Genomic DNA, 23,871 nt, shown 5'->3' with positions numbered 1-23,871 from the left:
GCTGCCTCTAGTCTATTGACTATTGAAGCAAGGAAAAAGTGTGTTTAAAAAAAAAAAAAATAATAGTAATAATAATAATTTAAAAATGTTAAAAAAATAAGTTTAAATCGCCCCATTCAAAATAGAATAATTAAAAAACAAAAAACAAAACACGTACACATTTGTTATTGCCGCGTTTAGAATCGCCCGATCTGTCAATATTAAAAAAGAATTAATCCGATCGGTAAATGTTGTAACGAGAAAAAAAAATCTAAACGCCAGAAATACGTTTTTTTTTGGTCGCCGCAACATTATAATAACGGGCGATCAAAACATCGGATCTACGCCAAAATGGTATCAATAAAAACGTCAGCTCAGCGTGCAAAAAATAACCCCTCACCCGCCCCAGATCACGAAAAATGGAGACGCTACCGGTCTCGAAAGATGGCGCCCTTTTTAAAGCAAACTTTGCATTTTTATTTCCCTACTTAAATATAAAATAACCTATACATGTTTGGTGTCTACGAACTCGTAATGACCTGAAGAACAATAATCACAGGTCAGTTTTAGCATTCAGTAAACGTGGTAAAAAAAACAGCCAAAAAACAATTGTGGAATTATATTTTTTTTTACAATTTCACCGCACTTGGAATTTTTCTCCCGTTTTCCAGTACATGATATGGTAAAACCAGTGATGTCATTCAAAAGTACAACTCGTCCTGCAAAAAATAAGCCCTCACATAGCCATATTGACAGAAAAATAAAAAAGTTATGGCTCTGGGAAGAAGGGGAGCAAAAAACAAAAACGAAAAATGCTCCAGTCATGAAGTGGTGTAATTATTTTTCATATTTTACTTCATTAAAAACATAATATTGTTTTTAAAAATTAAAACTTTAATACTTTACATTTTTTCAATTGTTGAATTTTTTTTTTTTTGTATGGCATCTTCCCTTTAATCTTTGCCTGTCACTTGGGATAAGACCTACTTCATTGAGTAGGTCTGCAGGACTACTAACTTGTCCTCGGTCATAACCTTTTCCAAACGTTAGATTACCTTGATCTATCGTTTGGGAGAAAAGTCTGGTATTCTCCTTTTTGGTGCTGTCATGTAAGGTGAGTAGAAAATTAAATTGTGATGCATTTAGGTGAGCAAATATCTTTCAGTGTAGATAGAAGTTTTAGCATCTATGTCGGACTGGTTTTTTGAAATGCAAAATTGTGAAATGGCCTCCGGTGGTATTTACCCTTTTTTCTTTTATGCCCCAGTTAGAGCTGGGAGTCGACTACCTGTGGCGCTGTTTGAGTGCCCAGAAACCAAATTACTGATAACACTAATCTTTTTTTCACCCATATTTATTTTATTTTTTAAGGGATTACACAGTGCAAGTGTTCCGGGCATCTTGGCTTTGGATCTGTGTCCAACAGATACAAACAAAACCCTCACAGGTGAGGAATCCATATTTCTAAGACCATAAATACTGCATTGTTCCTTCTAAAAAGCATTGTTTCTAGGAGTGAATACCTCTGTATTGACCTGTGATGAAACGCACCACAATGCGTTTTCTCCCACTCCCTCCACTTTGAGAGAGTTAATGTAGGCCATCAAAGTTGGCATGATTTTAGACTTAAAAGGGTAAAAATAGAAAAATCAAATTAATGCTGTTATGAGACTGCATAGACTTACTCCAAAGTGTTGGCCTTTTTCTGGCTTTCCTATTAATAAAATCAAGACCCTGCACTCCTTTTTGATGATGATGATGATGATGAAATGGCACTCGTATATGCTTCTGATTAGGTTAATTCTTAGGGCTTTTCTCGTCTGTGCCATTGTGGGACACAGGATCATGAGCTAATGCCTGCCAGCTATAGGTAGTTGAGTACTTGCCTCTCCTGCCAATTAAATCCCTCCTGAAGTTAATGAGTTTTAGCTTAGTTGTCAAAGGAGGCAGACTTGCTTGCCTGCTTTGCAGGTACATCTTTGCAAGTACATTTTGTTTTATTTTTCCTCTTTCCCTTTTGGGTTGAAAAGACATCACCCAATTACCTTACAGTTTACTTGTGTAGCCTCACTGTTATCAGCTCTACCTCTATAAGAAAAGGAGGCATGGACGACTTCTACTTCGCTGTAGCCTACCTGCTGTAGTGTCACCTAATATTCCAGAATTACTGTTGGTGCTGTCTACCTCCGCCAAAGGGAAAAGCACCAAAAAGTTGATGCTGGTGGCTTCAGAGGTTTCTAAGTGTGTAATTCTTTCTTAGTTAAGTTAGGAAAAGATTACTCACACTTCCATTTATTTTTTACATTTGTCCCACTTTTCATTAAGCAAATGAGTTTTATTCATTTTCTTTTTAACTTTTCCTACTCTTGACTTTATTGTAGCTTTCATGTAACCAGCTCCTTTTCAGGCTATAATATGGTGCCTACTTACCCTGCTCAATTACTCCAGTAAGGGAACTCTGCACATTTCCTCATCAAAACCGGCTCTACAGAGATCCGGCACATGGTGTTCTAGCCATGTCTTGGGGAGGATCTTCTAACCTGGGTTAAAAAGGCTAAAGCACTCTATTCCTTGAGGCAACATTAAAGCTCACCTGTCAGCAGGATTGTGGTCAGTAAACCACATACACTGTCAGATGGGCGCCTTTACACTAATTAATATGATACCTTGGTTGATGAAATCCGTCCTGTTCTTCTTTTTTAATCTTTATTTTAATTTTGGAGATAATGATATTCTCGTGCTCCGGGGCGGCCTGTGGGGAGGCTCTTTATCTTGTGCTCTGCTTATTTATTCCATTGTATACTTTCTAACAGGTCACTGTGCCTTCAGTGACCTGCCTCCTATTTTACATAATGCATGTGTAATTCTGTGGTACAAATCCAGAAATTTGCAAGCAGCAATATGGCGCCGCTGGCCGCATTTGCTCAGTAGCATCTATCGGCAAACAAAATATGCTATTGAGTATGCATTTGGGCCAGTGCCAATCTTGTTTGCCAATAGATGCTACTGCGCAAGCGTGGCCAGCGGCGCCATATTGCTGCGGGCAAATTTTTTCTTCCTCCAGCAAAATGGCGCCCGCACATACGCTGTAGAGACCATTGCTTTCCAATAGATGGTACTGCACAAGCGTCTCCATTTTGGCGCATCCAGCTGCTCTTGTTTGGCGCCATATTGCAGCAGACAAATTTCTGGATTTATACCACAGAATTATACAGGCAGTATTTAAAATAGGAGGCAAGTCATTGAAGGCACAGTGACCTGTCAGAAGGCATACAGTGGAATACTTACGCAGAGCACCAGATAAATCCCACCCCACAGGCCGCCCCGAAGCACGAGAATCATCTCAGAAATTAAACTAAAGATTAAAAAGGAACCACAGCACGGGTTCATCAACCAAGGTATCGTTTTAATCAGGGTAATGGCGCCCACTTGACAGTGTATGTGGTTTACTGAGCACAATCCTGCTGACAGGTGAGCTTTAGTTGTGGACACTGTTCATAACTGTAATTTTGTTCTTGTTGGCTCGCATTTCAGAATGGGAGGTACAGAACATACAGTATGGTATTGCTTTCTTTGTAAAAGTAAGGTGGTAAGATGTGATTTTTTTCCCTATGTAATTTTTTTTACATTAGTAAGACCATATGAGCAAACCATCTAGTGAGCATTTAAAATGTATTGGATCGATACGTCTGATTAAACATATGGAAGAAGTACATAATTCAGATAAAAGTGCACTTTGTTTTGCTGGTTTAGAGCAGGTCCCATGTTTTTTGACAGGTGTATATTATGATAAATCTCTAATGCAGAGAAAAGCAAAATGGACCACTTCCACAAGTCATTTATCATTCAGGCCTAGTCTGCCCATTGCTTGTGTTGTGAGTGCCGTGCTTTATTCTATTTATCTAGATTATATTGTTCTCTCCAATTAGTTAGAGCATCACCCTTACTGTTAAAGCGAACCTGTCAGCAGGATTTTGCAGAGTAAACTACAGGCATTGTCATGTTGGGGTTGCTGCACTGATTGATTAATATGATACTTGAAGTACATACTATGAACATTCTTGTGCTTTGGGGCGGGATGTAGACAGGTCTTTTCTTGTTGGTCTGGCCTAGAGCACCAGGATAAGACCATGTCTACAGTCCTGCCCCGGAGCACGGGCATGTCATTAACTCAATAGTGCAAACGCTGATTACACAAGAACCACAAGATGGATTTCTTTACCTCAGGTATCATATTAATCAGTGCAGCAGCCTCAACATGACACTGCCTGTAGTTTACTTAGCAAAATCCTGCGGACAGGTTCGCTTTAACTCCTTAGACCTGGCATATCTTGTGATTATAGTGCACCTGCTGCATTCTTATTATCCTTTTTCATTCTTTATGCAGCTGAAAACAAAAAAAATCTAACTGTCCCTTACACAAAGCGTGAGTGATACAATCTGAGTTTTTGCACAAGTTTGTTAGTTTAATTTGATTTGCATACATGCCACACCATACTACATCTGTTTTTTTTGGGAATGCCATATACCGAGCATCTCTTCTTTAGTCCTTTTTGGGATTGAGGCAAATGTGTTAAGAAAATACAAAAGAAAGAAATAAAAAAAAAAAATCCAGACTCGTCACTGGGTCTGTCTATTTCACAAAGTCTGCACATTTGTTTTAATCTTAGTTTGACGTCTGTACGCAGCACACCAATCCAGCAGCCTTTTTCGCAGCTGCTGATTTTTCAACCTAGCATTTATTGTTCAACATCTATTGCTTCTCATGTTCTGACAACTCCTCCTTCTGAGTTGTACCATTAGATCTCCATACATGAAAAAACAATTCGCTTCCAGGCATCCACTTCTGTGCTAGCCCAACTCCCACCTGGTCAAATTGCTGGTGGTGCTGTGGCTGCCATACCATTAGTGTACTTCCCAATCTTCCATGAAATGTGCATACCGCATTGCTGTAAGATGCCCAGCTACTATTATTTCTCACAGAAAGGGATGCCTGCAAAGTGCTCTGACATTGTAGAATATGTGGACCTCTCCCGGGACTCGGCATTGTGTTCAAGAGAGCACAGAACTTTTAACACGTACAGCAGCAATTGAAGACATGGACAAAACTTGTCGTTCGCAGCACACTCAGTCAATGTTTTCAGTGGCAGCGATGTACAAACCCAACCAGATCAGGTGGTGAAGATTCACGGTTGGGTGTTACTGTTCCCAATGCTGGACGACCCCTATCCACCTAGTTTACATCATCCTCTATGGCCATCACCCCATCTAACAGCAGTATGGCAGGATGTAAAAAGAGAAACCAGCTCACCCACGCTCCTTGGCGTCCTGAAGCACGGAACCCAGCGGACCACTTGCAGCAATAGAAAAACGAAATATGTTCCAGCTTCTTAAATTGCAAAAATCTTGATTGGATAAAAAGGAATTCCATGGGAATAGGAGGCATAGCAACGCGTTTCAAACGCAAGCCTGCCTTCTTTATCAAACAGTTGATAAAGGCCAAGCTTTGCCTACTTAAGCCCTTCGTGGAGGATACTAAACTTGTCAGTAAGGGCAATTGTGTCATCAACCATGTTATATCCCTCTTATTTATATTGGAATAAACATTCACAATGTGAAAGATCTAATTTGGCCCATATTAGGAAAAAAAATCTCTTCCCAGCAATCGAAAAATATTTTTTTAAGTGGTATCCAGGTGATAGTTCCTTTGTCTCCCTACCCCTAAAGAATCGTGATCTATTGTGACAGTTTTTTCCTCTTTTCTCCTTTCTCTAGACCAGCCAAGCCAAGTGGTTAGAAGGCTGTTAGAATGATTTCTGTACCGTCTATTAATGTATTTGTACATTGTAAGAAGATCAACCCCCTTTTTTTTTTTCCTCCATACTGAATAACCCTATGTTTGATAACCTGTCACTGCAGCTTAGTTTAATAACTATGAAAACCCGCCTCTGTGTCCATTGGACTATATTAACCCCTTCATGACTGCTCGATTTTCTAGTTTTGTACTTTTATTTTCATTTAAAAGGAACATGTCACGTCAAAAAAAACGCTGTTATGCAGATTAACCCCGTATCTGCAGGTTAATAGCGTTCTGAACCTGCCCAGCGGCACTAACAGCTGTCCCTAGCGCTGAGCCGCTGTCGGTGATTGCTGGGGGCTCGGTTACAGGTGTCACTCTCTATACACAGTGCAGTGACTAAACCTGCTTTGGCGCCACTCCTATGACTGGAGCCCAAACGCTGCCGGGAGGAATAAAGCTCATTTTCTCCTGGCAGCGGGGGGGTCAAAGTGCCGGCGCCAGGCAGGTTCAAAACGCTATTAACCTGCAGATTAAGTAAGATTACTTACAATGAAGGTTTTATCACTAGGATATTATCACTCCCTAGACTACAGCTCACGCACCCTCCTCTACTAAGCAGCTGTCAATAGACAATGTACATAAGAAAGCTGTGATGTGGTTGGAAGGAAGCTTTGAGCTCTGCTACATCTAAAACTGATTGTATCACAACTGCTGCACCTTGTTAAGTAAGTGATACATCGCTAGAATCAGGGTCTGTCTTCTTACATTATGCTGCTCTCAGATGAGGTAGCAAAAACCTGCTGACATTTTCCCTTTTAAGTATTAAAGCTCTAGATTGTACACAATATTCTAATTGTAGTCTGACTTGTGACCTGTATAGAGGGTTTAGATTTCTATCCAACAGTTTCTTCAAGTCTTTTTCAGTGTCGACTTTATTCAGTGTTTGCTTAATACATTTTCTTTGCCTTGTCACAGTTACATGGACTTACATTTATCTACATTAATTTCTGTTGACACGTTGGCCCAATGAAGTACATTGAATATGCCCAATACTCACTATTTAGTGAACATGTGATTATACACCAGCTAATCTGTTGCTCTCCAGCATAACCTTGCAATGCTCCTTATCCAGCTTTCCAAACCATCTGAAAGGCAAGCTTACCGAATCATGCTGCAATATAGGAAAGAGGAAATTAACACTAGAACAAGGCAAATTTTTCCTTTCAGCGGTATAAGAAAGCTGAGCTATTTTGTTTGCGGTGCTTTAAAAGCGCAACGGTCAGCAGGATTGTGCTCAGTAAACCACATACACTGTCAGGTGGGCGACAATACACTGATTAAAATTATACTTTGGTTGATGAAATCTGTTCTGTGTTTTTTTTTTTCTTTTTTTTCTTTTTAATCTTTATTTTAATTTTTGAGATAATGATATGCTCGTACTTCAGGGCGGCCTGTGGGGAGGGAGCTCTATCTGGTGCTTTGCTTATGTATTCCACTGTATGCCTTCTGGCCGGTCACTGTGCCTTCAGTGCCCTGCCTCCTATTTTAAATACTGCATATGTAATTCTGTGGTACAAATCCAGAAATTTGCCTGCTGCAATATGGCACTGGCCCCTATGCATGTGTAGTAGCATGTCTTGTTTGCTATGAGATGCTACTGCCCAAGCGCAGCCGAGCGGGCCTGTGGGGTGGGCTCTAGCTGGTGCTCTGCTTGCTTATACATCTGTATGCCCTTATGACATTTCACTGACCTGCCTCGTATTTTACTTAATGCATCTAGCAGTGCGGGGCTTGGTAAAATAGGAGGCAGGTCAGTGATTGATCAGTGAGTGGTCATAAGAGCATACCGATGAATATGTAAGCAGAGCACCAGACAGACTGCCCCGAAGCACGAGCATATCATTATCTCCACACTGAAAGTAAAGATTACACAAGAACAACAGGATGGATTTCATCAATCAAGGTATCATTTTAATCATTGAAATGTCACCCACCTGCCAGTGTATGTGGTTTACTGAGCACAATCCTGCTGACAGGTGCGCTTTAATGTATGTTGCAATTTACGGTAAGGTTTCTGTCCAAGCATGAGCAATTTGATTGCTTCTGACGCAAAATGCCTTGTACTGTTCCTCTGAGACATTGGGGTTCATCCTAGTGACTGTGTACTACCGCACTATCGGTAACTTGGCAGATTCCTTCCAACAGAATTGCTGGGCATTGTGGAGAGCAGGTGTGCAGCCTAAACCAAACACACTCCAACTTAAACTTCTTTCTTTACCTGCCATAGCATGGGAGGGGGAGAAATCATGGCTCTATTTTAATTTTGATGTAGGACAGATGAGTAAGAAAAAATATCAATATTATGCTATTCTTTTTTTATTTTATTCTTCAAGTGTTTCTGGAAGGAAACCTGCAATAGGCAGATGTATTGCAGATTTTTTTTATTTTGTGAGAAAACCACCTTTAACTATCATATTTCCAAGATGCACACACAGTTTCTCCGCCAATAGTTTGTTTTGCATTTTTGTGCCGGTGCATTCAACTTTATTCTTCAAGCACACCCAACTGGTTGTAAAATATTGGCTCCATTACTTGTAAAAAGAAAAACCAAAGGCAAAATCCAACTAAGCTTTACTTCTATTCCACAGCTGTGTTGTGGTGTCGCTGCAGCAATGACGTCACGTCAACAGCGCTGCAGCCAATCACTGAGCACAGCAGCTCGTAAAATCGCATGCAACTTGCATTGACGTCTATGGCAAATGAATCTTGTTCCATTTTTGACCAGACAGAAAATCCAACACATTTGGAAACCTTCATAATTCAGGTGCTGCAGTCACAGTAGCTCATAATGTGACACCATTGGGTAACATTAGATGCAGTGCGACACCATGATCTCAATGTTGTTTGACGTTGCCCTAGCCTAAATAGGAATAGCTTTACTTGGGTCAATGGCCGCTGCAAAGTTAAATGCTTTGTGTACATCTAATTGTACGATGTCATTATATAAACCGTTTTGTTAACTTATACTACGAAGTTAAATGCATTTTTTTTTTCCTACAGGTGGGGCTGATAAGAGTGTCGTGGTGTTTGATGCCTCTTCTCAGCAGATCCTTGCAACTCTTAAAGGCCACACTAAGAAAGTCACCAATGTTGTTTTTCATCCTTCCCAGGTACGGTGCCTTGATGTCAAATTAACCCCTAGAGCTATTCTGATCAGGAGCAATGCGAAGTATATTAGTTGCAATACATGTGGCTAGCTTCCTACTTATGTTGAATATTCCTAAACCTTTTGTATTTTTTAGGAGTTGGTGTTCTCGGCCTCACCTGACTCAACTATACGTGTCTGGTCAGTGCCAGAGTCCTCCTGTGTTCAAGTGCTAAAAGCCCATGAAGGAGCAGTAACCGGCCTGAGTCTGCATGCTACTGGAGACTACCTTTTGAGCTGCTCAGATGACCAAGTAATGTCTTTAGAGGTTTTTAGTTTGCAAATGGAATGCCTTATTTTCTGAGTCTTACTGCTGATGGGCTAGTCTAACCTCAATATTACAACTACTTCCTATCCACTATGTACAAATAGAATTAATTTACTGGATATAGTAATTAAAAAAACTGCTCACCTACCAACAAAGGGGATACATTTTAACCTACCCTCCACCTGTTGTGTTTTTTTGTTTTTTTCCCCACTTGGTGTGCAGAGGGGACAGAATCTGTGGACATGTGCTTTTATTGTAGTTTATAAATCTGTAGCCTGTCAGTTTCCCACCTTTTCGCTGCAGATATACTACCTATTAATTTCAATGGAAACCTTAAATTTGCAAGTTAAACCCCTGGCTTGAAATTGCTTGAAATTTTAATTTATACCGTGGTTATATCTTACCTAGTTTAACTGTTAATTATTTAGACTGTGTATTATAAGCTCACAAGAATAACAGGAGTGATGCCCTAATACCTAACCAGAGTAGTCATGTATAGAAAAACTCACTCAAATTACAATCTCTAGGATATACACACATCAAAATAACTCTTAAAATGCAACTTTAAATGACAAATTATTAACATATAAAAATGGAATGAAATATTGACCTTTCAAGGTTGAACATAACATCTTGAAATTGGACATACTAAAGCTTCAAAGCATCGAAAGCCCGTGATATTTCCCTACTAAGCCCCTTAATCTAATGTATATCTTAAGGGTGTAATGAAAAATGGGGAAAGAAGACTAGAAACCAGCTTGCGATCCAGAATGCAGCTATAATGCATCTAAAACATTACAAAATCCACATTGTTAATCAACTGGTACAGCTCATACATGAAAAAATCTTGACACATCATAAATCTTATCAAAAAGCATGACAAAATATCATGCAAAAAATGTTCAGTACTATTCAAAAGTTCTAGTCGTGTGTGCAAAAAATGCTGCATATTAAATGGGTTGTCCACTATTTTTAATAATTGGCCATTCTATTTTTATGTTGAAAATAAGTATCTTTGTAAATACCTTACTTTGCAGTTACTGCCTGTGAGCGGCGCTATCACTGGCCGTACACAGGCATCACGTAACCCGCCGCTGATGTCACGTCAAGTGAGGCGTGACACGGTCCCCGCAGTGGATGCTGGGATGTGGGCGGGGTTACCCCCCCGCATCACACCCAGCATCCACAGCGCGCTTTCCCAATGAATGGGGAGAGGGAGAGCACGCAGTGGATGCTGGGTGTGACGCGAGGGGTAACCTCACCCACAGCCCATCACTCACCGTGGAATGCAGAAATGAGAGACCCCCGGCTGCATCCGGAACCATTACTTGACGTCAGCGGAGGTCACGTTCTGCCTGTGAGCGGCCAGTGATAGCGCCGCTCACAGGCAGTAACAGCAGCGCTAGGTATTTACAAAAAAACTTACTTCTAAAAATAAAATGGCCAATTATTAATAGTAGTGGACAACCCCTTTAAGTGGTTTCAGTGTGTGTATATACAGTATGTTTGTATGTATAATATATATATAATATGCAGGTGCAGCTCACAAAATTCGAATGTCATCAAAAAGTTAATTTCCGTTCTTCAATGCAAAAAGTGAAACTCCTATATTATATAGTCATTACAGAGTGATCTATTTCACGTGTTTATTTCTGTTAATGTTGATGATTATGGCTTACAGCCAATGAAAACACAAAAGTCATTATCTCAGTAAATTAGAATACTTTATAACAGCTTGAAATTTTTTTTTTAATCCGAGATGTTGGCCTACTGAAATGTATGTTCAGTAAATGCCCTCAATACTTGGTCGGGGATCCTTTTGCATCAATTACTGCATCAATGCGGCAATGTGGCATGGAGGCGATCAGCCTGTGGCAGTGCTGAGGTGTTATGGAAGCCCAGATGGCTTTGATAGCAGCCTTCAGCTCGTCTGCATTGTTGGCTCTGGTGTCTGTCATCTTCCTCTCGACACCAACAAGACCAACATTAGAGGAATCCAGTCCTCTTCCCCCCCCAACATTAATAAACATTACACATGAATTATTTGTTTCTTGGTTCTACAAAACAAAGAGAGATAGATAACCATATACTTGATTGTAATAATACCTTGTACAAATAATAATGACATATTCATTTATTCTTAGGGAAGTTTTAGTTTGAGGCATCATATAAACAAAACTTCAAAGCAAGCCTAGCCAAAATCTTTGCAGTTCCCTAGATGCCAAACCAGAGCTACCAATCCATAGACCCCATAACTTATGAAATTTAGAGATAGCATCTCTTTTTAGGTATATACCTTTTCCCAAGTTTACTAGCCAGTTAACCTTCTCAATAAATTCTGATATCATAGGTTCCTGGTATGCTATCCATGTTTGGGCTATTAATTTTCTTGCCATATGTAACATATGTGCCACTGCAATTTTGCCGTGTTTATCAGTGGTACCTAATTCATAAGTGAAGCAATATTTTTCAAAGTAGCGTTATTATAAGGAGATGCAGCATAGACTGCCACAAGTAGAATTTCTTTTGTAAATATTTTACTGTGAATACCCAGAAATCTGCATTGTCCATCTATCTTGGAATCAATTACCGTATTTTTCGGACTATAAGACGCATTGGACCATAAGACTCGCCTCAAATTTTGGGGTGGAAAATAGGAAAAAAAATATTTTTATAAGATTTTATAAGGGGTCCATCTTATAGTCTGAATAGGTATGGTATCTTACCTGGGGGGCGGTGGAGCGAGGGTCACAGGAGGCAGGGTCCTTCAGCGGGGCGTTGCAGTGGAGCAGGATTGCAGGCCCCTCCGTTCCCGTGAGATGCTGTGGGGCCTGTGCCTGGCTGGGGCCTGTGCCGGGGCCCTTAGCGTGGCTGGTTCCTGTGCCGGGGGCTGGGGGGGCCTGTGCCGGGGGGGCCTGTGCTGGGGGCTGGGGGGGCCTGTGCCGGGCCGCCTGTGCCGGGGGCTGGGGGGGCCTGTGCCGGGGGCTGGGGGGGCCTGTGCCGGGCCGCCTGTGCCGGGGGCTGGGGGGGCCTGTGCCGGGCCGCCTGTGCCGGGGGCTGGGGGGGCCTGTGCCGGGCCGCCTGTGCCGGGCCGCCTGTGCCGGGGGCTGGGGCCGCCTGTGCCGGGCCGCCTGTGCCGGGGGCTGGGGCCGCCTGTGCCGGGCCGCCTGTGCCGGGGGCTGGGGCCGCCTGTGCCGGGGGCTGGGGCCGCCTGTGCCGGGGGCTGGGGCCGCCTGTGCCGGGCCGCCTGTGCCGGGCGGCTTGGGGGCTTGGGGGGGGGGGCTGTGTCGGGCTGTGAGTGGCGTTGGGCAGTGAAGCAGAGCAGCCTGCGTGGCTTTTTGGTGGCCGCGGCCATCTTCCTAAAGCTGTGATCTACAGTAAAATGGGCTGAGGAGACTAGATCGTAGTTGCTGGAGTGAGGGCCTCAAAAAATCACCTCCAATCTAGACGCAACCTTGCTGGGAGCAATATTCAAATACATGGGCGGCGTCAGCAGTGACTGAATGCGGTGCTGCCCATGGCTGAATATGAGAATCACACCCTTATGACTAGTGTTGAGCATTCCGATACTGAAATATCGGGTATCGGCCGATATTCACTGTATCGGAATTCCGATACTTAATTCCGATACTTTTATAATATCGAATACCGGAATCGGAAGTTCCCATAATGCCTGCGCTCTGCAGTGTCTCTGAAGGATGACAAGCTGGATGGCAGCGCTCAGCTGCGATCCAGCTTGTCATCAGAATGCCATCCCAGCGTGGGAGAATTCTCCTGATTGTTTAAAAGCCGGCGCGCGGTAAAAAGCCGCCGGCTTTTAAACAATCACGCAGCCCCATACTGCTTCCCCGCAGCCTCCCACCCCGATCCTCCGCTCCCCTCGCCACCTCCCATCCCGATCGTAAATTAGGACCGGGCGGGGAGCGCAGCACCAAGGAGCGAAGGACCCGGGCGGGGAAGCCGGCAGTGAAAAGACTTCACCGCCGGCTTTCCCGTTCTGTGCTGCGCTTTCCCGCCGGTTATTTCAAATGAACAGCTGAGGTATCAGGTGATGCCGATCAGCTGTTCATTTGAAGTAGCCGCGGTGCCCTCAGAGGGTTCATGTGAGTTCATGCTTGACTGCATGAACTCACATCAACTTTCCCACGGCCGCACAGGTCAGCCTCACCTCCCGGACCCGTCATGATTAGTGTGTGCGGGGTGTGTGTGTGTGCGGGGTGTGTGTGTGTGCGGGGTGTGTGTGTGTGTGCGGGGTGTGTGTGTGCGCGGGGTGTGTGTGTGCGCGGGGTGTGTGTGTGCGCGGGGTGTGTGTGTGTGCGGGGTGTGTGTGTGCGGGGTGTGTGTGTGCGGGGTGTGTGTGTGCGGGTGTGTGTGCGGGTGTGTGTGCGGGCAGACATAGGCCGATGTGACACTACTACTCCCATCGGCCTATGTCTGTCCCCCGTCCACTCCTGCCAGCAGGATCAGCTCGATGGGAGCAGTAGTTCCCATCAGCCTGATCCTGCTATTTAAATTGCCCTACTGTGTCCCCAATAAATGTTAAATACATGTCATTGGTGGCCAGTGGTTACCTAAAAGAAATTAGTTCATACATTACCTGTCCCCGCCGATCGCCACCTAAAATAAAGTAAAAAATAAAAAACTACACCTATACTCACCTAGACACCTAATTCCCCGAAGCCATCGATCTCCTGTAATAAAATATAAAATAATAAACCACAACCTTATCCTTACCCCTCCGTAGTAGTCCACGAGTGTCCCACGAAGATCTCCAGTTCAGAGCAGCCACATAGAATGTGACCGCTCTGAACCGCTGCCGCCGCTAGAATGACGGGGCCGTAAGGGTTCACCGGAGTTCAGGCAGCGCTGCTCCGGTTAGCTCCTTTACGGCACTGCTGTATCGTGAGAAATTCCCACGGTACAGCACTGCCGTAAAGGAGGTCTCCGGAGCTGCGCTGCCTGAATGCACTCCGGTGACCTCAGTCAGTGGCTCCCGCTGCCGGGAGCGGACGTGTTCCCGGCAGCGTGAGCTTACAGCAGCCATGCACAGCTGTCACCATCTCCAGATGTGACAGCTGTGCATGGGAGATCAGCGCAGGAACGTGGACAGGTAACTATTTTTTTTTTAGTAAACTAAGAATTAAATAAAATGGTGTTTTATTTCAAATAAATTATTTTTTTCTGGGTGTAGTGTGTTTTTTCTTTTTAACACTTTGTAGGTTAGTAATGGGGGTGTCATATAGACGGCCATCATTACTAACCTGGGCTTCATGGCAGCTGGCGCTGACATGAACCCCACCACTATTACCCCCTGCCACCGCACCAGGGCAGCGTGGAAGAGCGAGGCTAAGTGCCAGAATTGGCGCATCCTATGGATGCGCCATTTCTGGGGCGGCTGACGGCTGGTGTTTCTAGCCTGGGAGGGGCCAATATTCATGGCACCCTTCCTGAGCTATTAATATCAGCCCCCAGCTGTCTGCCTAGCCTTTGCTAGCTATTAAAATAGAGGGGACCCCACGTCATTTTTTTTTGGGGGGTCCCCCATTTTAATAGCTAGTAAAGGCTAGGTATTCAGCTGGGGGCTGATATTAGTAGCCTGGGAAGCTCCGTGGGTTTTACCCCCTTCCCAGGCTTCAAACATCTGCCCCAGCCGTCTGCTTAACCTCCGCTAGAGACTAAAATTATGGGGGATCCCACGCCATTTTTTTTTTAAATAAATCCTTTATTTTAACACTAAATGACATTTGAGGACTTAATAAAGATGCAGTCCCTAAATTATTATTTATTTTTTAATAAATTTTTCCCAAAACTTTTGACGTGGGCTTCGCCATATTTTTGTATGCCAGCCAGGTACAGCATCCAGCTTCTATGAACGCGCCATTTTCCGGGGCGGCCGCGGACTGCAATTTTCAGCGGGGGGGGGGAGGGCAAAAAGCTTGGGCCTCCCTGCGCTGCAGATTCCATCCCCCAGCTGCCTAGTTGTACCTGGCTGGACACAAAAATAGGGAGAAGCTCCACGTTTTTTTTTTTTTAATTATTTCATGAAATTCATGGAATAATTAAGAAAAAAAGGGCTTCCCTATATTGTTGTGTCCGGCTAGGTACAAATAGGCAGCTGGTGGTTGGGGGCAGCCCGTTCCTGCCTGCTGTACCTGGCTGGACACAAATATAGTGTGAAGCCCCACGTCAATTTTTTTTTAATTATTTCAGGAAATTCATGAAATAATTAAAAAAAAATTATGTGGGGCTTCGCCCTATAATTGTGTCCAGCCAGGTACAGCAGGCAGGAACGGGCTGCCCCCAACCACCAGCTGCCTATTTGTACCTAGCCGGACACAACAATATAGGGAAGCCCTTTTTTTCTTAATTATTCCATGAATTTCATGAAATAATTAAAAAAAAAAATGTGTGGCGCTTCGCCCTATTTTTGTGTCCAGCCAGGTACAACTAGGCAGCTGGGGGCTGGAATCTGCAGCGCAGGGAGACCCAAGCTTTCTGGGTCCCACCCGCTGCAAATTGCAGTCCGCAGCCGCCCCGGAAAATGGCGCGTTCATAGAAGCGCCATCTTCTGGCGCTGTACCCAACTCATCCAGGGCCCTGGTGCGGTGGCTCACTGGGTAATAAAGGGGTTAAGGCCAGCTTGGCATTATCAGCTGGCCCTAAGCCCGAAATTCATGGGGTCACGCCAATATTAGACATGACCGCCATGAATTTCTAGTAAAGTATTTAAAAAAAACACAAACACCCAGAAAAAAGTCCTTTAATTGAAATAAAGACACAATTCTTTATTGCTCTAAATTAAACCATACTTACCGCCACACCCATTCCAGCTGAAGCCAACGATCTCCTGCAATAAAAGTAAAATAATAAAGCAACCTCATCCTTACCTTTCCATGGTTCCCAGGACAGCTTCAGCTCTGCTACATCGAGATGACAGGCTGGACCGCAGCAGAACGCTGCCATCCAGCCTGTCATCCCGCGGACACTGAGAAGCGCAGGCATGCTTGCGCTCCTCAGTGTCTTTCTGTGACGTCATCCAGATGAGCCGAGGTCATGTCCAATGAACTCAGCTCACCTCATGCACGTCACTGACAGCGTGGGAAAATTCTCCTGCACTCAGCGCTTCAGCGTGAGAATTCTCCCACGCTGTCAGTGACGTGCATGAGGTGCGCCGAGTTCATGGGACATGACCTCACCTCATGCACGTCACTGACAGCGTGGGAAAATTCTCACGCTGAAGCGCTGAGTGCAGGAGAATTCTCCCACGCTGTCAGTGACGTACATGAGGTGAGCCGAGTTCATTGTCGGCTCATCTGGATGCCGTCACAGCCAGACACTGAGGAGTGGAAGTATGCCTGCGCTTCTCAGTGTCTGCGGGATGACAGGCTGGATGGCAGCGTTCTGCTGCGGTCCAGCCTGTCATCTCGATGTAGCAGAGCTGGAGCCGTCGTGGGAGCCATGGAAAGGTAAGGATGAGGTTGCTTTATTATTTTTCTTTTATTGCAGGAGATCGTTGGCTTCAGCTGGAATGGGCGTGATGGTAAGTATGGTTTAATTTAGAACAATAAAGAATTGTGTGTTTATTTCAATTAAAGGACTTTTTTCTGGGTGTTTGTGTTTTTTTTAAATACTTTACTAGAAATTCATGGTGGTCATGTCTAATATTGGCGTGACCCCATGAATTTCGGGCTTAGGGCCAGCTGATAATGCCAAGCTGGCCTTAACCCCTTTATTACCCAGTGAGCCACCGCATCAGGGCCCTGGATGAGTTGGGTACAGCGCCAGAAGATGGCGCTTCTATGAACGCGCCATTTTCCGGGGCGGCTGCGGACTGCAATTTGCAGCGGGTGGGGCCCAGAAAGCTTGGGCCTCCCTGCGCTGCAGATTCCAGCCCCCAGCTGCCTAGTTGTACCTGGCTGGACACAAAAATAGGGCGAAGCTCCACGTTTTTTTTTTTTTAAATTCATGAAATTCATGGAATAATTCAGAAAAAAAGGGCTTCCCTATATTGTTGTGTCCGGCTAGGTACAAATAGGCTGCTGGTGGTTGGGGGCAGCCCGTTCCTGCCTGCTGTACCTGACTGGACACAAATATAGGGCGAAGCCCCACATCAATTTTTTTAAATTATTTCATGAATTTCCTGAAATGATTTAAAAAAAATTGACGTGGGGCTTCGCACTATATTTGTGTCCAGCCAGGTACAGCAGGCAGGAACGGGCTGCCCCCAACCACCAGCTGCCTATTTGTACCTGGTTGGACACAACAATATAGGGAAGCCCTTTTTTTCTTAATTATTTCATGAATTTCATGAAATAATTAAAAAAAAAAAATACGTGAAGCTTCTCCCTATTTTTGTGTCCAGCCAGGTACAACTAGGCAGCTGGGGGATGGAATCTGCAGCGCAGGGAGGCCCAAGCTTTCTGCCCCCACCCCTCCCCCCGCTGAAAATTGCAGTGCGCAGCCACCCCGGAAAATGGCGCGTTCATAGAAGCTGGATGCTGTACCTGGCTGGCATACAAAAATATGGCGAAGCCCACGTCAAAAGTTTTGGGAAAAATTAATTAAAAAATAAATAATAATTTAGGGACTGCATCTTTATTAACTCCTCAAATGTCATTTAGTGTTAAAATAAAGGATTTATTTTAAAAAAAATTGACGTGGGGCTTCGCCCTATATTTGTGTCCAGCCAGGTACAGCAGGCAGGAACAGGCTGCCCCCAACCACCAGCTGCCTATTTGTACCTGGCCGGACACAACAATATAGGGAAGCCCTTTTTTAAAAAAATTATTTCATGAAATAATTAAAAAAAAAATTGACGTGGGGCTTCGCACTATATTTGTGTCCAGCCAGGTACAGCAGGCAGGAATGGGCTGCCCCCAACCACCAGCTGCCTATTTGTACCTGGTTGGACACAACAATATAGGGAAGCCCTTTTTTTCTTAATTATTCCATGAATTTCATGAAATAATTTTAAAAAAAAATGCGTGGGGCTTCGCCCTATTTTTGTGCCCAGCCAGATACAACTAGGCAGCTGGGGGCTGGAATCCGCAGCGCAGGGAGACCCAAGCTTTCTGGGCCACCCCCGCTGCAAATTGCAGTCCGCAGCCGCCCCAGAAAATGGCGCGTTCATAGAAGCGCCATCTTCTGGCGCTGTACCCAACTCATCCAGGGCCCTGGTGCGGTGGCTCACTGGGTAATAAAGGGGTTAAGGCCAGCTTGGCATTATCAGCTGGCCCTAAGCCCAAAATTCATGGGGTCACGCCAATATTAGACATGACCACCATGAATTTCTAGTAAAGTATTTAAAAAAACACAACACCCAGAAAAAAGTCCTTTAATTGAAATAAACACACAATTCTTTATTGTTCTAAATTAAACCATACTTACCACCACGCCCATTCCAGCTGAAGCCAACGATCTCCTGCAATAAAAGTAAAATAATAAAGCAACCTCATCCTTACCTTTCCATGGCTCCCACGACAGCTTCAGCTCTGCTACATCGAGATGACAGGCTGGACCGCAGCAGAACGCTGCCATCCATCCTGTCATCCCGCAGACACTGAGAAGCGCAGGCATACTTCCACTCCTCAGTGTCTGGCTGTGACGGCATCCAGATGAGCCGAGGTCATGTCCAATGAACTCCGCTCACTTCATGTACGTCACTGACAGCGTGGGAAAATTCTCCTGCACTCAGCACTTCAGCGTGAGAATTTTCCCACGCTGTCAGTGACGTGCATGAGGTGAGCTGAGTTCATTGGACATGACCTCACCTCATGTATGTCACTGACAGCGTGGGAGAATTCTCACGCTGAAGCGCTGAGTGCAGGAGAATTTTCCCACGCTGTCAGTGACGTGCATGAGGTGAGCTGAGTTCATTGGACATGAACTCGGCTCATCTGGATGACGTCACAGAGAGACACTGAGGAGCGCAAGCATGCCTGCGCTTCTCAGTGTCTGCGGGATGACAGGCTGGATGGCAGCTTTCTGCTGCGGTCCAGCCTGTCATCTCGATGTAGCAGAGCTGGAGCTGTCCTGGGAACCATCGAAAGGTAAGGATGAGGTTGCTTTATTATTTTTCTTTTATTGCAGGAGATCGTTGGCTTCAGCTGGAATGGGCGTGATGGTAAGTATGGTTTAATTTAGAACAATAAAGAATTGTGTCTTTATTTCAATTAAAGGACTTTACTCTGGGTGTTTGTGTTTTCTTTTAACTTTGACTATGGGGTTAGTAATGGGGGTGTCTTATAGACGCCTCTCCATTACTAACCTGGGCTTGATGTCAGCTGGCATTATAAGCTGACATCAACCCCAACCCTATTACCCCCTGCCACCGCACCAGGGCAGCGTGGAAGAGCGAGGCTAAGTGCCAGAATTGGCGCATCCTATGGATGCGCCATTTCTGGGGCGGCTGACGGCTGGTGTTTCTAGCCTGGGAGGGGGCCAATATTCATGGCACCCTTCCTGGGCTATTAATATCAGCCCCCAGCTGTCTGCCTAGCCTGTGCTAGCTATTAAATTAGGGGGGACCCCACGTCATTTTTTTGGGGGGGTCCCCCATTTTAATAGCTAGTAAAGGCTAGGTATTCAGCTGGGGGCTGATATTAGTAGCCTGGGAAGCTCCGTGGGTATTACCCCCTTCCCAGGCTTCAAACATTTGCCCCAGCTGTCTGCTTAACCTCCGCTAGAGCCTAAAATTAAGGGGAACCCCACGCCAATTTTTTTTTAAATAAATCCTTTATTTTAACACTAAATGACAAGTACAGTAATCAACACTGTCACTGTACTTCATATATATGTGACTGACATGTTTCTATCTATCTAATCTATGTGTGATTCTCTATTCCTTCTATTCTAAATTGTCGGGTACAGATGCTGAATTGCCGGCCGGCTTTCTTAAAGAGACGGTGCACGAAAACACTATTATTTTTTTAAATAAATCCTTTACACTAAATGACAAGTACAGTAAGCAACACTGTCACTGTACTTCTTATATATGTGACTGACATGTTTCTATCTATCTAATCTATGTGTGAAGCTCTATTCTTTCTGTTGTAAATTGTCGGGTACCGGTGAATGCCGCTGATGAATTGCCGGCTTTTCATGTCATTCTACATTATTCTTAGTTGTTTTACTTCATGTAGAATTAACCTACAAGGAAAGAAAGGGTTTATTTTCATTCCGATATTTGTGTCCCATTGACTTGCATTGGTTTCTGGTATCGGAATCGGCGATATCCGATACTTTTTGGGTATCGGCCCGATCCAATCCGATACGATATTTCCTGATATCGGAAGGTATCGCTCAACACTACTTATGACTGAATACAGCAGGTAGGACAAAGTGTACATAATGTTATAAAATCATTCTACAACCACCGATTTTAATGAAAAAAGCTTGTTAGTGATGCACATTGCGTCACTAACAAAGCATTGGGGGTAGTGTAGATAGTAGGTAGGATGTGACGGGTCTTTATAATGCAGCTGCTTTATTAAAACTGGACGTGGAAGAGCCCCTGGTGGTAGTAGCCGGGTTGGCATCCTGTGTGCCGAGCAGACCGGCAATCAGTCCCAAACAGAGAACGTAACCATGTCTCAAAATACTAAGTAGGATTATTGCTCTGTCTTTTCAGGGACACCGATCAATCTTAGAATATTTTGCCTGAGTCTGTTCTCCAAATAATCTCTTAGGTAATAGGGCCAGGATCTGTTGGTCATGTGTCTGTCTGTCCCGGATAATTTGAGGTTGTTTATCCTCCAGATCATCAATTCTGCCCTCTGCTGCTGTAGTGCTGTCATTAACTTTTTGTAACCCTTGCCTCATATAAGAAAGTTCCCCTTTAATCTCTCCCATCTGACTGCTGAGTGAGGATAAAGCAGAACCATACAGTGTTACAGCCATAAATACATTCTTTATCGTGGGCTCAGTAATGTACTGATCTGTGTTATGATGAGGAGCAGTGAGTTCTAGCTGAGGCTGTGGGGCGCAGGAACTTTCAGCAGTGCTATTAAATTCCTCTGAGAACACAGAGAAGTGGTTGGACGCTTCAATGATTTGATTGCCAATACAGTCTCCCATGCCTGGAGCACTAGTAAATCCAGCCAGCCGCAGTGCTGCACCTGCCGCCACTGACTTTCCCGCTCTTGTACCTGTTGCATAGGCACCAGCTCCATCTTGAATGCCTCCATCTGCTCCCATCGCCGCTCCTCCAGCCATGATCACTCCTCCTTTCCTCACCGGTAAGCGCTGGGGTGCATAGGGAAGCATTAGTACCGCTTTTTGCAAACTTAGGGGCCCAGTGAATGCTCCGGCAGGCTACTTATCTCTGCCGCACATCCGCTCACATATCCGGCCAGGCCAATCCCCCAGGCGTCAATTGTCTTCGGTACACTTGAACACAGTTTTTGAAGGAAATCTGCAGTGGGGTTATTCCAAACTTCTTGAAGAATGAACCACAGATCTTCCATGGATGTAGGCTTGCACACATCCTTCTGTCTATTCATGTAATCCTAGACAGACTCTATGTTGACATCAGGGTTAAGTAGAGACCATATCTTCGCTTTCAGGAATACTTGTTCTTTTTTCCGCTAAAGATGCTAGTTTTTAACCCCTTCATAAAGGAGTGGTTTTTGCCCCCCTTGTTCCCAGAGCCATAAATTTTTTATTTTGCAGTCAATATGGCCATGTGAGGGCTTATTTTTTGCGGGACAAGTTGCACTCCTGGAAAGCGGGAAAAAAATTCAAAGTGCGGTGAATTTGCAAACAAAAATGCAATTCCACTTTTTTTTTATTTATTTTATTCCACGTTCACTGAATGCTAAAACTGACCTGCCATTATTATTCTCCAGGTCATACAAACATGTATAAGTTCTTTTTTATGTAAGTGGTGAAAAAAATCCAAAGTTTGCTTAAAAAAAGGAAAAAAAAGCCATTTTTCCGAGACCCGTAGCGTCTCCATTTTTCGAGATCTGGGGCTGGGTGAGAGCTTATTTTTTGCGCACCGAGCTGATGTTTTTATTGATACCATTTTGGGGTAGATCCGATGCTTTGATCGCCCGTTATTGCATTTTATTGCAATGTTGTGGCGACCAAAAGAACATAGTTCTGGCGTTTTAGAATTTTTTTTTCTCTTTACGCTGTTTACCGATCAGATTAACCCCTTACTGGCCCAGGGCGTATTAGTACGCCCCAGGCCAGCACTCCCGGTTCAGTGAGTGCTCCGGCGCTGAGCCCACACTGAACCGAGCACATGTCAGCTGATTATTACAGCTGACATGTGCCCGCAACAGCTGCGGGTGGAATCGCGATCCACCTGCAGCTGTTAATGTGTTAAATGCCTCTGTCAATCTCTGACAGCGGCATTTAACATCGCCGCGCCGGAAGTGCGGCATTACCCCCACCCATCGGTGACCCCGTCACGTGATCACGGGTCACCGATGGGTGGTCATGACAACCCTGGGTCTGCAGCAGACACCAGTGGTTGTCATGTAAAGATTACTATGAGCGGCACCTAGTGGTCGGCGCTCATAGCACAGGAGCATTTCTGCTACATACAGGTGATCTGCTGATCATCTGTATGTAGCAGAGGTGATCGGACAGTTGCTGCTTCTAGTCTCCTAGGGAGACTATAGAAGCAAGCAAAAAGTGAAAAAAAAATGTTTTAAAAAAATATAAAAGTTTAAATCACCCCCCTTTTTGCCCCATTCAAAATAAAATAATAAAAAATAAACCCCACATACATGTATTTGTTATCGCCGCATTCAGAATCGCCCGATCTATCAATATAAAGAATTAATCCGATCGGTAAACGATTTAATGAGAAAAAAATTCTAAACGCCAGAATTACGTTTTTTGGTCTCCGCAACATTGCAATAAAATGCAATAACGAGCGATCAAAACATCAGATCTACCCCAAAATGGTATTAATAAAAATGTCAGCCTGGTGCGCAAAAAATAAGCCCTCACCCGCCCCCAGATCCAGAAAATGGAGACGCTACGGGTCTCGGAGAATGGCACCATTTTTTTTTTAAAAAAAAAATTTAAGCAAACTTTGGATTTTTTTTTCACCACTTAAATAAAAAAGAACCTATACTTGTTTGGTATCTACAAACTTGTAATGACCTGGAGAATATTAATGGCAGGTCAGTTTTAGCAGTCGGTGAACGTGGTAAAAAAAACATCTGTGGTATTGCCCTTTTTTTTGCAATTTCACTGCACTTGGAATTTTTTTCCTGTTTTCCAGTACACGATATGGTAAAACTAGTAATGGCGTTTAAAAGTACAACTCGTCCCGCAAAAAATAAGCCCTCACATGGCCATATTGACCGAAAAATAAAACCGCTATGGCTCTGGGAACAAGGGGAGCAAAAAACTAAAATGCAAAAACGGAAAATCCCAGGATTGCGATTTGGTTAATTCTTTTTCTTTTTTTTATATATTGATCGGGTGATTCTGAACGCGACGATACCAAATATGTGTGTGTTTTTTTTTTTTTTTTTTTTAATTGTTTTATTTTGAATGGGGCGAAAGGGTGGTGATCTATATATCTATCTATATCTATCTAATTTTTTTTTTTTTTTTAAACATTTTTTTTTGCATGCTTCAATAGTCTCCATTTGCTCA

General features: G+C 44.0%; 1 protein-coding gene across 1 annotated transcript in view; it reads left to right on the top strand.

Annotated features, from left to right (window-relative positions):
* PRPF19 (pre-mRNA processing factor 19) overlaps positions 1–23,871 on the top strand; it is an 88,571-nt gene that overhangs the window by 31,556 nt on the left and 33,144 nt on the right. Inside the window, exons 9-11 of the mRNA XM_073686123.1 lie at positions 1,351–1,426; positions 8,840–8,949; positions 9,082–9,237. Of these exons, the coding sequence (XP_073542224.1) occupies positions 1,351–1,426; positions 8,840–8,949; positions 9,082–9,237 (342 nt within the window). The remainder of the gene's footprint in view (positions 1–1,350; positions 1,427–8,839; positions 8,950–9,081; positions 9,238–23,871) is intronic.

Source organism: Phyllobates terribilis, unplaced genomic scaffold (genome assembly GCF_046119375.1).
Source record: "Phyllobates terribilis strain yellow unplaced genomic scaffold, ASM4611937v1 Scaffold_5__5_contigs__length_657084704, whole genome shotgun sequence".
Lineage (NCBI taxonomy): Eukaryota > Metazoa > Chordata > Amphibia > Anura > Dendrobatidae > Phyllobates > Phyllobates terribilis.
This window is presented reverse-complemented; position numbering and strand designations above follow the sequence as displayed.